Source organism: Strongylocentrotus purpuratus, unplaced genomic scaffold, assembly GCF_000002235.5.
Source record: "Strongylocentrotus purpuratus isolate Spur 01 unplaced genomic scaffold, Spur_5.0 spur5_scaffold_18, whole genome shotgun sequence".
In the NCBI taxonomy this organism is placed as follows: Eukaryota; Metazoa; Echinodermata; class Echinoidea; order Camarodonta; family Strongylocentrotidae; genus Strongylocentrotus; species Strongylocentrotus purpuratus.
The window spans coordinates 27,448,671-27,463,042 of record NW_022145603.1 but is presented as its reverse complement, the minus strand read 5'-3'; the positions used below and the strand labels follow the sequence as shown (position 1 = coordinate 27,463,042).

General features: G+C 37.8%; 1 protein-coding gene across 1 annotated transcript; it reads right to left on the bottom strand.

Annotated features, from left to right (window-relative positions):
• Positions 1-527: 527 nt before the first annotated feature.
• On the bottom strand, positions 528-14,113 carry LOC594243 (general transcription factor IIH subunit 1). Its single transcript, XM_030989650.1, has 13 exons — positions 13,986-14,113; positions 11,922-12,095; positions 10,414-10,615; positions 9,434-9,530; positions 9,024-9,207; positions 8,244-8,393; positions 7,609-7,688; positions 5,512-5,621; positions 4,893-5,108; positions 4,095-4,212; positions 3,552-3,642; positions 2,167-2,375; positions 528-947 (listed from the first exon to the last, which is right to left on the bottom strand). Exons 2-13 carry the CDS (start codon positions 12,073-12,075, stop codon positions 858-860), a joined length of 1,701 nt encoding a protein of 566 aa, XP_030845510.1. The 5' UTR covers positions 12,076-12,095; positions 13,986-14,113; the 3' UTR covers positions 528-857.
• Between the last annotated feature and the right edge of the window lie 259 nt (positions 14,114-14,372).

Below are 14,372 nucleotides of genomic sequence, written 5' to 3'. Positions count from 1 at the left end.
TATTTTGTGTCCTCAGGAAGAGTCCCCTGTGCGAAAATCATTGATGAGCTCCTTGGAACCATAGCAGGCTTGGTCAGTGACAGTCTATTGATAACTTGACCCCAAGTTTCTTGCTCTACTATTTCGCTCATTTCTTGTGTCTTGCGTCCTCAGAAAGAGTCCTCTGTGATCAAATCATTGATGAGCTCCTGGGACTCCTGTGGCTATATCTTCAAGGTTTCTTAGATAGGCAACTACAGTATCAGGCTCGGCAGGTGTCATTAGAACTCGGCCCTAAGTTTCTCGCTCCTTGTTCAGCACATTTCTTTTCTTTTCTATTCCAAAGTCCAAATAAGCACATCCAAAGTAACATCCAAAAGATTCTCATGTGATCACAAAGTCTTAGTGAAGGAACAACGGAACTCCTGTAAGAAAATATCTTCAAAAAGTCTTGGATTCTAGGGTCTCAAGCTGTTGTAGCAGGCTTGGCTGGTGTCATAATAACTCGGCCCCAAGTTTCATGCTCCTTCGTGTGGTACATTTCTTTTCTATTCCAAAGTCCCAATAAGCATCTAGTATCATCCAGAACATTCTCAGTGAAGGATGCTCAAAGGAACTCCTGTGAGAATATCTTCAAAGTGTCTAGGATTCTGTGATCTCAAGCTGTTATAGCAGACTTTGTTGGTGTCACAATAACTCGGCCTCGAGTTTCTCGCTCCTTCGTGTGGTACATTTCTTTTCTATTCCAAAGTCCCAATAACCACCTAGTAACATCCAGAACATTCTCAGTGAAGGATGCTCAAAGGAACTCCTGTGAGAATATCTTCAAAGTGTCTGGATTCTGTGATCTCAAGCTGTTATAGCAGACTTGACTGGTGTCATGATAACTTGGCGCCTAGTTTCTTGCTTTGCCAGTTTGCGTATTTCTTGTACGCAGTTTGAAGGAGCTCTTCCATATGGTTTACCAGCTGTACAAAAAAAATGGAAGAAGAAAAAACATTTTAGAAGACTGTTGCTACACTTTATTTGTTCTAGAAAGGACAGTTGTCCTTTGGGTTAGTTACGATATGTGTTATGGAGAAGAGGAGGGGTAATTGATAGGTGGTCGTTATTGGTGGTTCTTGTCGATTATTGTTGGCGTCGCAGGGTGTACCCAGACGTTTTTGCATCAAACAGGTTGTGTTATCAGACAGTTTATTTAAATCAGTGATTTGACGAAGTTCACATGCAATATTTTATATATCTTATAAGGCTTATGTTAGACAGTTATTATAAAATACAAACATTTATGATGGTTGGTGATATAAGATGCATAGTTTTTCATTAAATACTAAGGCAAAATTGATTGGTTTATTTTTGTGAAGAGTTCGGAGGCACAACCCTCCATCGCCCTAGTGAGGTAAAGCATCCCTCAGGTGAGTATCTTATTCACAAAACCATGTAAGGGGCAATAGAACCCTCTAATTTCTTGAAACTCTGTTATTTTGATTAACTATGAACCCTAACTGTATCCCAGTTTCTCTTGAAATGCAGCTCCAATTACAGGATTTAAAGACACATAGGAGCGAGATCTCATGGGGAATTTGAGACCGTTCGGGCATTCACCCATTAATAGGTGTGTCAATCACCAGGATTAGCCTTATAGTTTTATGACCAACAGGCTTTTTGTCATGCCTTGTTTTGCTTTTCTCTCAACCAAAGACTCTCTGAGAAACAAGGGGGCATTTCTTGATAGGACTCCTGGGGGATATTTCACAAAGATCCTAAGTCGAACTTAACTCTAAGTTGGACTTAAAAATTATGGAAAGCTGTTAGCATCCTTGAAAACATTTTGTAAAAGTCATTTTAAAAGGCATTAATTGTTGATTCAAATCATTCATATTTTCTATTATCATTGGTGATTTCATGTTCTTGTTGTTGAATTTATGAAAAGTCTAAAATACTTGAATTTTTTGCTTTTGAATGTATTTCATTATAAGGCTACAAATGGCTCTCCATAATATTTAAGTCCAACTTAGAGTTAAGTTTGACTCAGGATATTTGTGAAACACCCCCTGGTTTGGTGTGTGCAGACTTGTACACTCATCATCATCACCCATTAATGTTATTTCCACCAAGTCTGGTGTCAGCGATTTATGGCCTTCTGCACGACCCACTCCCTTCCAAATTAGCTTTCATAATACTCACATTGAGTCCTATATGTTGTTTGGCGAGTGTATCCTTGAAAGGCTTAATCTTCTTGGCATGAAACTGTTCCAGAGTGCCCTTCATCCTGAAGACCTTCTCCTCCAGTGAGCGATTGGTGACGGGGAAACACGACCAGAAATGCCTCAGGAGCTCTGCCAATGCTGAATACAGCCTCTTTACTTCTTTCTGGGTTTCAGGGCTGTACATAGCTAAAGAGAAAGACAAGGGGGGTGTTTCACAAAGATCCTAAGTTGAACTTAACTCTAAGTTGGACTTAAACGTTACGGAGAGCCATTTGTAGCCTTGAAATGAAATATATTCATAAGCGAAAATTCAATTTTTTTTTATTTATTTTTTTAAATTCCACATCAAGAACATGAAATCTCCTTGATAATATAAAATATGAATGATTTGTATCAACATTTTATGCCTTCTAAAATAACTTTTTTTAAATATTTTCATAGATGCTAAAGACTTTCCATTATTGTTAAGTCCAACTTAAAGTTAATTTCCACTTAAGATCTTTGTGAAACACCCCCCAGGAGAGACAACTATTAGATAGCAGGGAATAATTTACCTGGTATCGCATCGCAATTTGCTATGCATTTTTGCATGACTGCTATACAAAATATCTTTTGTGTAGCAGTTTTCTTCCATAGAAATGTACAGAATTTCATTTGAAATATTTATCCATCGGCTGAAATTGCTAATCAAAAAATTTGAGGAAAATTATTTCCTGGATAGATACAGATAAAGCAAAATCAAATTACATAAGTCAGGGATGTCAGCTGGTTTTGATTCTTTAGCTGAAAAAGCGGAAACCAAGATATGCTGGAGGCCACCTTGATACCATATTAGAGAAGACACGATGGCTCAGTGGTAGAGCACTACCGGGAGGTCCTGGATTCGATAACAGGTTGATGTGCTAATGCAAATTGGTAAAGAGTCAATCCTCATTACCAAGTCCCTCTGAGAGGACTTCAAACCGTTGGCCTATTGGCTGCTTACATATGCTTTCTTAGCATTCAGGTAAAACAAATCAACAAATCATTGTGGTCAAGTGGATATGTCACCGGACTGATGATCAAAAGGTCAGCGGTTCGAGTCCCACCAAGGCACTAACATCTTTTGGCATGACATTAATCTACATTTGCCACACTCGACCCAGGTGAGGTAAATGTGCCTGGTAGGACAATTCGTTAAAATGCACTGTGTGCTGATAATGGCTAGAGGAGGGATGTTATAACAATGTGATATGCGCTATACAAGAACTGAATATTATTATTCCTAATAATTTCTAGATAATAAAATAAATGGCTTGGTTCCTTTCATCAAATGCCAACTAAGGTCACAATGAACATTTAATCCTGAATATGAGAACTTACTATGAACAGGCTGAGTTGATAAGGATGCCATAAGGGCACCTCCTGGTGTTAGTTCTCCCATTACTGACCTCGCTGTGTTACTGGATATAACCTACAAAAGAAGGAAAACAAAAACAAAAACAAATACGAGAATTATAATAAAGTTAAAGGACCAAGTAACACATTATTCAAACCATTTCCATAGTGAGAAAATGAGTGACAAGGTATAAGAATGTATTCTCCAATAGTGATTTCCAAAGTGCATTTAAAGAGACATTGTTTAGAAACACATATTTGAAAAGCTCCAAATGTCAGTCTATCTGTCTCTGTGTCTGATTGTTTGTTTGTTTATGCATTTGTTTTTTCGTTTGATTGTTTGTCTTACCTTGTGTAGATTAGGTGCAGAAAACATGATTTCAGACTGGACAGATCTCAAGGCACCTTTAACTTCTTCTGATGAGAAATAATGTTTGTTTGTTTGTTTCGGCTCGGGTAGCTTGGGCAGAGAAGACATGACTTCCTCTGTCTGTCTGTCTGTCTGTTTGTTTTGTTTGTTTGTCTTACCTTGTGTAGATTAGGCACAGATGACATGACTTCAGATTGAACGGCTCTCAACGCACCCATCACCACCTCTGATGAGAAGTAGTCTGTAGACTGGACAACGGTGGGACCATGGTAATACCTGATAGAAAGATGGCAAGAATATCGTAATTTCACTCCTCTACGTAGTTTACTTAAAGCCCCACTGCACTACTTATAGCAACTTGCGCCCTCTTTATAGCAAACAATGCCTACTAGGTGCCTGTTCGTCCCCAATGATCCCCTCTTTTAAATATTAATTGATAGCGGATTTGATGAGATAACCACCTGTCAGTAAATTTACAGGGAGGTCTAATCCCCCCTGGCCAAACTAGTACAGACGCGCCTAAAAGTTGATGAGGAAATATTTCTCTTCTTCTGACAGAGGACATGGGCAATTTCAATATAACTTCTATACTTTTCTTCTACTGAAATAAAGATGACTTATACTAAAGGCATCGTTTAACAATGTTATATCTGAAATGCATGGCCCTACGTGTTATCAGTGTTTTTGAAATAGTGTAAATGTATTGAAGACCTTAAAAAATTACGCTTCAAAATGATCATGAAGTGCCTCACAAAAGTAAAAATCTTTGAGTGACTGGTTTTACCATACTCTGTAGTGATATAAAAACCGTTAGGAGAACGAAAAATGCAATTTCGATTTCCAATTATAAATATCTTGATAATCAGACAGGCAATGTTACCAAGTCACTTTAAGTGTTCTATATATCAATATTCCATGGTATTAACAAATATACAGTGCACTACTTCACTTCATACCTGTCTGTTCTTTGCAGCTTCAAGGAGACACCATCTTGTTTGGACGATGACGATAAATCCTCAATCTCGATGGCCTCTCGTAATCTGGCTTTCTTTGCACTGCTCTCGTCTCCGTCTCCTCCTCCTCCGTCTGTCCGGTGGTTTGTGTTGGAGTTCTGGCTCAAAGATTGGGAGCTGGTTGATGGTGCATCAGTGTCGTCTGCAAGGTTTCTCTTACTGTGACAATATAATTTAAAGAGCATGATCAGAGACATGAGAAGGTGCAATGGCTCAGTGGTAGAGAGCAGTGGTCTCGTAACCACAAGATCCCAAGTTAAAAACCAAGTCAATGCCATTTGGTAAGGCATAAATCCTCAAAACCAAGCCCCTCTGAGAGGCCTTAAAACCATAGGTCCCCTAGTTGTTTACCTATACATGCTCTTCAAGCACTCAGGTAAAACAATCACCAATCATCGTCAAAATCTTCTGAATATTGTCCATTGTGAGGCAAAATTAACACCAAATCGTGGATTCACACTTTTTTGTGAATCAATTGATTGATTGATTGATTGGTTGATTTATTTATTTATTTATTCCCCAAAGAATGTGATTCATTCTAACTCCTAAAGCGAAGACTTACTTTGATTCTGAAGCAGCTAATACCCGTGTGTTGTGATGGTTGAACCGTTTGATGATGGACTTATTGACTGCGTTAGGTTTCATCATGTTATCCAAGGAAAATCCAAACTCCTGAGAAGAGATAATGTAAGCTTGTTTAATTTTTTTTATATCCGTATAAAAAGACAACATACATTCAGTAAAACAAAAGCAAATAAAAAAATAAATTACAAGATAAAATAAAGTGTTGGATAGCCCGTATTCAGCAGAATCGTTATGATGCCGCTGGTCTTCCATGGGGACCAGAAATAGTACAGTAAACTCCTGATAAGAGATAATGCAAGAAGTACAGAAGGAACTCAAAAATGTGAAAATACAATCATACTTGCCAACCTTTCACATCAACAATTAGGAATCTCTCAAGGCAAAATAAGGAATACAGTCTTATTTTGTATGCTTTTCATACCGAATATTTTTTTTAGTGAAAGGAATCTAGGGTTCAAAACAGTAGCTTGAAAGCTCCCCCCTCCCCCCCCCCCCCCCCCAAAAAAAAATAGGAATCATTCCTTCAAAATAGGCATAGTTTGCAGCTATGTACAATGTGTACTGCATAATGAAATACTGGTTGTAACTAGACATTACTAATGGACGATTGACTTAAAATGCAACTGTCATGGGTTCGAGCCCCGACACGGCACTAATGTCCTTTGGCAAGGCATTAATCTACATTTGCCACTCCATAGGAGAGTAATGGGGACCTGGTACAATGACAGGAGCCTTTGTGTTAGTAATTGCCATGTGCCTTCATGGTGACAACATGGTGGGAATACTCCCCAAGGAGTGGAGATGGTGCACATTGTGCATGAATGAATCCGATGACCTTGGTAAAAATATCTGTAAAGTACTTAGAGAACGTATTTTTTGTATTAAAGCCCATCTGTACTAGTTTGGTTAGGAGGGATTATACCACCCTGGGGGTCACTGACAGGTGGTTATCTCATCAACTCAGCTCTCAATTAACATAAGAAAAAGAGGATCATGGGGGATCAATGGTTACCAATTAGGCATTGTTTTCTATATAGAGGGAGCAAGTAGCTACAAGTAGTACAGTGGGCTTTTAAGCGCCAGATTAATAGTAATAATAATAATAATAAAGTCATTTTTTATATTGCGCATAATAATATAGTATTAATGACTGCTTTGAGAGAAATAGTTGTTTTATTACGCTCAAGGGAAGGTTAGAATTGTGCTATTCCCCGAGGCTTGCCGAGGGGAATAGCCCAATTGTAACCTTCCCGAGAGCGTATGAAAACAACTATTTCTCGAATATTAAAGCAGTCATTAATACTTTTATATGCCGAAAAAAAATAGACTAAAAAATGAAAAATTAAAAATATTTATCAATTTTGTCGAAGACGGGATTCGAACTCTTGCGTACAACAAGAGGTGTACCGAAAACCAACGCTTAGACCACTCGGCTATGGCCCGCCGTTAACATGCTTGGCAGTTTTCTCCAATATATACATTAAAATGGATTGAAACCGGCTTCGCGTGTGATGAATGCTTCGCAAAAGCTCCATATACGGACTCTTCTTTTACTTTTGCAATGCATATTGGCACGAACTTAGATCAAGATCTATCGGCAGATGTTGTTTTTTTGTTTTTGGAAGTTTATTTTCGTCTTCATGTCAACAATGCAAGATAAAATTGTCGGTAAGATCGATCGAGATTCAATTGTATTGAAATTACCGACCAATCCTTCGCACACATACGGCATCCTCCATCGCTCAAACCATTTTTTAACATGTAAACCTATGGGGTAACCATGGAGGCTGACCAACTTTTTTTAATAACCATGGTTATTAAAAATATTGAAATGTTTTATGCATGGTTACCGAGAATTTTACAGGAACAGTTGAAGTTTATGAATGCAATTCGACCAATCAGATGGCTGGATTTCTTAAGTGAGGTATATAACAAATTCTATATGAGCTTTACAGCAATCAATTATATAATAAATTACATGATTAATCTAAAGATTATTGATTATTGTTCTCATTCAACCCAGAACGTTGTGAGTTGTCCTTATCAGATTTATAGGATGGTGTGTGCATCTTACCTCATTTATTGTGTTGTCAGACAGCCCCTGGATATCAAGGAGTGGGTCTTGGACAGTCTGGTTAGCTTCCTCTGTCATATCTGAGCAGGAAAAGAAAAAAAAATTACATCACTTGAAGAATATTAATTGTTTATATGTCATATTTGATCACCAAAAGAAAGAAAGAAAACGCGACATCACATGACAGGAAAATTACCATCAATGCATTCATCGAAATGTTCCTCTAATTTTTCTGCTTCTATTAAAACTAATTTAATTTAATATTAGGTTGGACTTCTCCTTTAAGACTTGAGAAAATCTTCTCAGAGGAAATATAACCTGGGGGGTGTTTCACAAAGATCCTAAGTTGGAAAGCCGTTAGCACCACCTATGAAAATATTTTGTAAAATTTATTCTAAAAGGCATTTAATGTTGATTTAAATCATTCATATTGTCTATTATCAAGGAGCTTTCATGTTCTTGATGTGGAATTCATAAAAAGTCTAAAATTATTGAATTTTTGCTTTTGAATATATTAATTTTAAGGCTACAAATGGCTCTCCATAATTTTTAAGTCCAACTTAGAGTTAAGTTTGGCTTAGGATCTTTGTAAAACACCCCCCAGGAGTAAAAAGCTAAAATAGTTCATTAATTACCTTTCTCGTCCTTCTTGGCACACTCAGCGAAGAGGTCTTTGCTTCCTGCATTGATTCGATCTCGGTGGAAATACTGGGACTGGAAGAAACACGTCCAGAATTCTTTCTCTGACATAGTATGTGGAACACTCTCAAGATGCTTCTTTCTCACTGGATAATAAAATAAAACGTAATGAGTCAAGGAGGAAAGGAAATGTATTCTTATGAATCCAATACGATCTGCCCTATTCTTCTAGCAACCCTCACAAGATGTTTTGATTTTCAATGTTCCAATTCAAATAGAAAATCATGAATGTAGATTATAAACCAATACTTGGAATTCCATAAGTTGACCTCTGTGACCTTTGATCTTTGATCTAGTTACTACAAAATCTAATCAGATTGTCTTCCTATGGTGATACATACAATATTTAAGTTTGGAGTTCATATCTCAAGTGGTTCTTGTGACATCACGTTAACAAGAAAGCAGGATGGACAGACAAACGGACAGACAACCTGAAAACATAATGTTTTCAGGTTGTCGGTCCATTCGGGCGGAGGCATAGAAACAGAAATACAAAATTTTCTGAAATTTGAAGTGATGTGAAAGACTTAATAAATCAATAGTGTTTTACCTATCAGACAACAAAAACAAATAGTAATGTTTTATAAGAGAAAGCATTTAAAAATTGGCAGTTATAGCAGCAATACAAATGAAGGCTCCTGGCAGGCACATTATTTTCAATTTCTTTTCATGATAGAAAATCTATTATTTGGGGGGAAATCCCCTTATTCTATTACCTGCCGGATAGATACGGAATATAGAATCAATGATGTCAGCTGTGAGGTTGTACTTGACTCCGTTGCAGCCGTCTGTTTGGGGTTTAATGTCAGAGAGGAAGGCCGCTGATACCCCGACCCCTTGACCCCCATCACTGGCTGATGTTGAGGCAGATGAAGCAGCAGCACTCTCTTGCTGGGACATCTAACAAAATACACAAACATTCAAATTATAATCAGGGCTGTATTGTATCAGCTATTTCCTACACTCGATCCAAAGAAGCCATGGGTCTAAGGTTTGATATGTATGAAAGAGTAAGAGTGCTGGGACACTGACCAGACAGTTATCATCTTTTTACTATCACAAAAGACAACATACTTTTCATAATACCAACACAAATTTACAAATGAATGTAGTTTTACAAACTCACATTAATGCGGCTGGCCCAGAATTCATCTGCAGTCATGACACCACTCATCACAAGGTCACGGTACAACTGAAACAGTTCCGGGTCATCCTTCAGCATCCTGTATACATCAAAGATATTACCAGTATTGACAACGATATTGAGCATATACCTAATTAGAATTGGACATGGTCTCAGTAAGAGTCATGTATGTTTCTGAGACTTTTTAATGATAAACTCAAGAGCACCTTCTAATCCATTTTGCAGATATCACAGAAACAGGTTTTTAAAGTTTTATTTTCTATTCTTGATTCTATCTGTCAAAGAAGGAAAGGTTTGTAGATACATGTAAACAAATCTTCATTTCAAAATGTGAATTCCTTTTACCGAACAGTCTGAAAAGAGGCACTGGCAAGAAAAACACTTGAAATGTGGAGATGTCGGGTCTAAAAATAATAATAACAATAGCTGGAAAAATGGCATCCCAGTCAATTTGTTTTTCTTCAAAGTTTTCTCTATTCCAGAAAGTAAGTAAGTCTTCAAGAGTTGCTGGGAAAAGATATTGATGTTAAGTGTAAAATCCCTATTTTATACTTCAGTATCAAAGCATCATGTGGAATAATCTATCAAATACCTTAAAATGTACCAAAAGTCTTCCAGATTTTAAACAAACATATTAAAATCATCTTTAAATTTATGTTAATTTGGCTTCTCCCTTCCTCTCCCATTCATTTCCCCAACCCTTTTTTATTTTGTTATTATAGTTGCTGTTGTTGTATTGCTAAGTTACTTAGTTCATGTTTTTGTTAAATTTGACTTTCAGGTGTATAATAAGGGATTGACCATAGACAGGCCTGTAGGCCTATTGTCGACCCCACCTTTATCTGTTTATGTTATATTTATGTTGTATTCTTGTTTGTCTTTTGATTGTTTTGTATTTTTATCAGATTATGGAAATAGACTTGAATTGAATTCAATCTCTTTGTTGCTTGAGAAAAACTCACTTATTCTTCTCCTCCAGTTCTCTGCTAGCTTGGCTCCTGAACTTGGGCAGGAGCTGCTGTAGGAGCTCCTTCACGTCATTACGGTCCTGCTTCTGGGCCGCAGACCCATCACGGTTTGCAAAGTGGAACTTGGTACTGGACCCGTTGTGGAGCAGGATCTGAAGCTGGACCTTGGAACTGGTGTCCTGACTGATTCTCTGTTCTGATGAAAGAATTTACATAAAATAAATAAATGACATCTGGAAAGACATTATTTCATGATGAATGAGTTATAAGAATGGAGGCATATGACTAAACAAATGTTATGTTTACATTAAAGGAAGTGTGTCATGACGAGACTATGTGTCTCTCCCGTGGCCCTACTCGGGGCCAATCGGGTATAACACGACTTCGGACGACACGACCACAGCATTCACGTGTGTGCAACATACGCGAAACCGAAGCGTGAATAGAACTTCGGTCTGTTTCGATAGCGCGCGCTGACCCAGTTAATCAAGTCCATTCGTTTACATGCAGTTGTCCAAAATAAGACGTCGATAATGTTAACCAGTATTTGCCATGATACACTCCCTTTAAATCGCAGATTGATCCTGCATTGTTTGCTCGGCATCTTCATGGTTTGTCTGGTTCTGTTGTCGATGGTGTAGGGGTGTTTTAGAAGTCACATTCCTTATAAATCTGTAAACTTGTTTGATTGTTAATGGTCTGAATAAATACAGTACAGTACAATACAATGCAGAATTGAGTTGAAGATTATTTTGAAGATTATAAAGTATAGTTTCTGTCTTGACGTGGTAATAAATATAAGAAATGTAATGACGCATACACAGGTTTGATTTAATGGGGTCTGCTCGCTATCTTTAAGGACCGCTTGCCATCTATACGGGCTGCTGTTCATTTTGTCACGCATAATGGATAGCGGTCCTTATGAATAATTAATGAATGGCGTTCCTTATGAATAGCGAGGTAAATTGTCTATGGTTTGCTTGCTATCTATACCGGCCGCTGTTCATTTTGTCACGCGTAATGGATAGCGGTCCTTATGAATAATGGTCCTTATGAATAGTGGTCCTTATGAATGGCATTCCTTATGAATAGCGAGGTAAGTTGCTTGCTATCTATACGGGCTGCTGTTCATTTTGTCACGCGTAATGTATAGCGATCCTTATGAATAATTTATGAATGGCGTTCCTTATGAATAGCGAGGTAAATTGTCTATGGTTTGCTTGCTATCTATACCGGCCGCTGTTCATTTTGTCACGCGTTATGGATAGCGGTCCTTATGAATAATGGTCCTTATGAATAGCGGTCCTTATGAATAGCAATCCTTGTTGATAGCGGTCCTTATGGATAATGGTCCTTATGAATAGCAGTCCTTATGAATAGCGGTCCTTGTTGATAGCGGTCCTTACGGATAATGGTCCTTACGAATAGCGGTCCTTATGAATAGCGGTCCTTGTTGATAGCGGTCCTTGTTGATAGCAAGCTTGAACCAATTTTATACTTACGCTTGACGTCTGCGTAGTAATGGCTGACTGTGAAGACCTCTTTATTGTCCTCCTGCCAGGCCAGACGCTTCCCCATGAGATACAGGCTACCATTGCTCTTCCTGCTGCGGACCTGAGCCACCACCAGCAACACTTCCTCTGATGACATGGCCATGGTTGAAAATAGTCAACAGCCTATAGGATACAGAACGCAAGTACAAATATTACCAAGATGGAACTGTCTACTAGTACTGGAGGGTGTTTCACAAAACTTGTAATCAGTGACAAATAACAGTTTTTGTTAATAAGCTACTGGAATCCTTGCTTCTGACTGGTTATCAGCAGATATGTCACTGATTTTTGTCATTTGTCGTTGAAAAAGGCTTTGTGAAACAGTACCCCGCTGGAGTGGGTAGAACATTTATACAAGTAAAGTTGGAGGTGAGCTTACATTATTAATTTCTTTGATGTGTGATGCTAATAATTTGATTGTAATTGTAGCACACTGGTATTCATAATCACATATTGGTATATCAGACTCTACAGTTTCTTGACTTTATTTCTACCATTGTTTTATCTGTTTGTAATTAAATCTAACCTCATTTTTTGGTTGCAATAAAGTGTTTAAATTAGATCTAATAATAAGAATCCCTACATCAAGGTATAGACCCTACTTGGGACACTAGCTGTCTCTCTTAGTATTGAGACTCAGTTTTGTCAAGATTTTTGGTTGTTGATTTTAGGAGACAGTCTAGTCTCCCAAAACAAATTTTCATTATTTACGTTGCCGCAAAGAAATTCTCGCCTCAAGTTACAACTTAAATATATGATGAGCAGATTCCCCATAAAAAGTTACCTTTTTTTACCATCTACTTTTATTTTCAAATCAGTTTTTATTATGATCCTCACAAAGTAGTCTGAGGTCAGGACCCCATTATTGCAAGATTGGTTTTGTGTGTGGAACTGTGGGTCATAACAAAAACTGTTTTGTTTTAGCAAGACTAAGACTAGTTAGTAAGACTCTAGGCGTTAATTCAGAATCATATCCTTACTTTGACACGTAACTCCGGCATGGAGATACCCTACAAAAACATACAAAAAATCAACTAAATCTTCCCCTCAATTTTTTAGATAATGGTCATGATTTACAATTTGTAAGGTTTATTACCTGAACATTTGTGTCAATTTTCTTATCTTTTTTCAAATATTACCTCCCAAAACGAAGACATAATATAAACTTTCTCACAGGTAACAAGCAAACCGCTGTACCGACGGTGGGGTGCGGGAGCGACTACAGTTCGCGACTGTATTCTTAGATCCTCATTAAATTCATGTGAGTAATTCATCATTATGGTCCCTAACTTCATGCACACGCGCTACTGCACCCCACTGTCAGTACGGTACGCAATTGGGAAAATATCTCAAAAATAAGTAATAAAAAATTGACACGAAACACATGAAACAGCAAAGAAACATGATTTTTGGTATGTTTTAGTAGAGTATCTCCATGCCAGAGTTACAGGTCAAAGTATGGATATGATTCTGAATTAGCGCCAGACTTAAGTCCAAGAGAAGAAAGAGCATCAAGAAAGAGAGGCAAAATTTGGCTAGGAAATTTTTGTTTGAAGCGACCGTCGTTTCTTTTGTGTTTTTTTCAAGCTAAATCTCCAATATTGAAAAAGAGAATATATTTAATGGGAGACATTCTCTCACTCTCCAAAATCAGTAATACATTACACCACTACCAGACTAAACATCATCATCATTTCCAGCTCTCGGGAACGAGCGTCGCGTTGGGCTCAAACTAAGCTTGGCCCTTCGCACTCAGTCACACGCGGCAGCGCGTCAGGGGCAGGTCACGTCTGACTGCCGACTGATTTCATCGAGAATAAGATTCAAGGCAAGCCGAGAGTTATGCGACCGACTCATTTCTGCACAGCCGCGCCATCGGCAAGTCATGCCAACGCTGCGCTAAACACGAAAATAAATACTTCCAACAGCAGATGTAGATCGACATCTAATAACTTGCTGTCATTAAAAGTATTATTATTGACAAGGATTGATTTCCTATTCGAAATGACATACCAGAAAATCATTCAGAAAACACAAGACGACGAATTGTAGCAAAGAATTTTCTTTCATTCAATGTTTTTGCAGGACCATGTAAGTCGCCATTTTATTTTGACGTCATAATGGTCTTCAAGAGCGCCAGCTTTTGTTCTAAGTTTGTATAATGATTAAGAGGCGTTTTTTATTGGACTCTGTCAAAGTTTGTGTCAAAATTATCAAAATTAATTTTGTATAATGTAGACCGACTTCTTTATTTAGAACACGGTAGTTACTATTATTCTGAAAATAATGAAACAATACAACAGAGTCTCCCGTTTTCCCTCAAGCGAAACCCCAACCCGAGTCCATGCATATGCACCTGTCGTTTAGTGTTTCTATGACGACGGGACTTTTGTTTACACC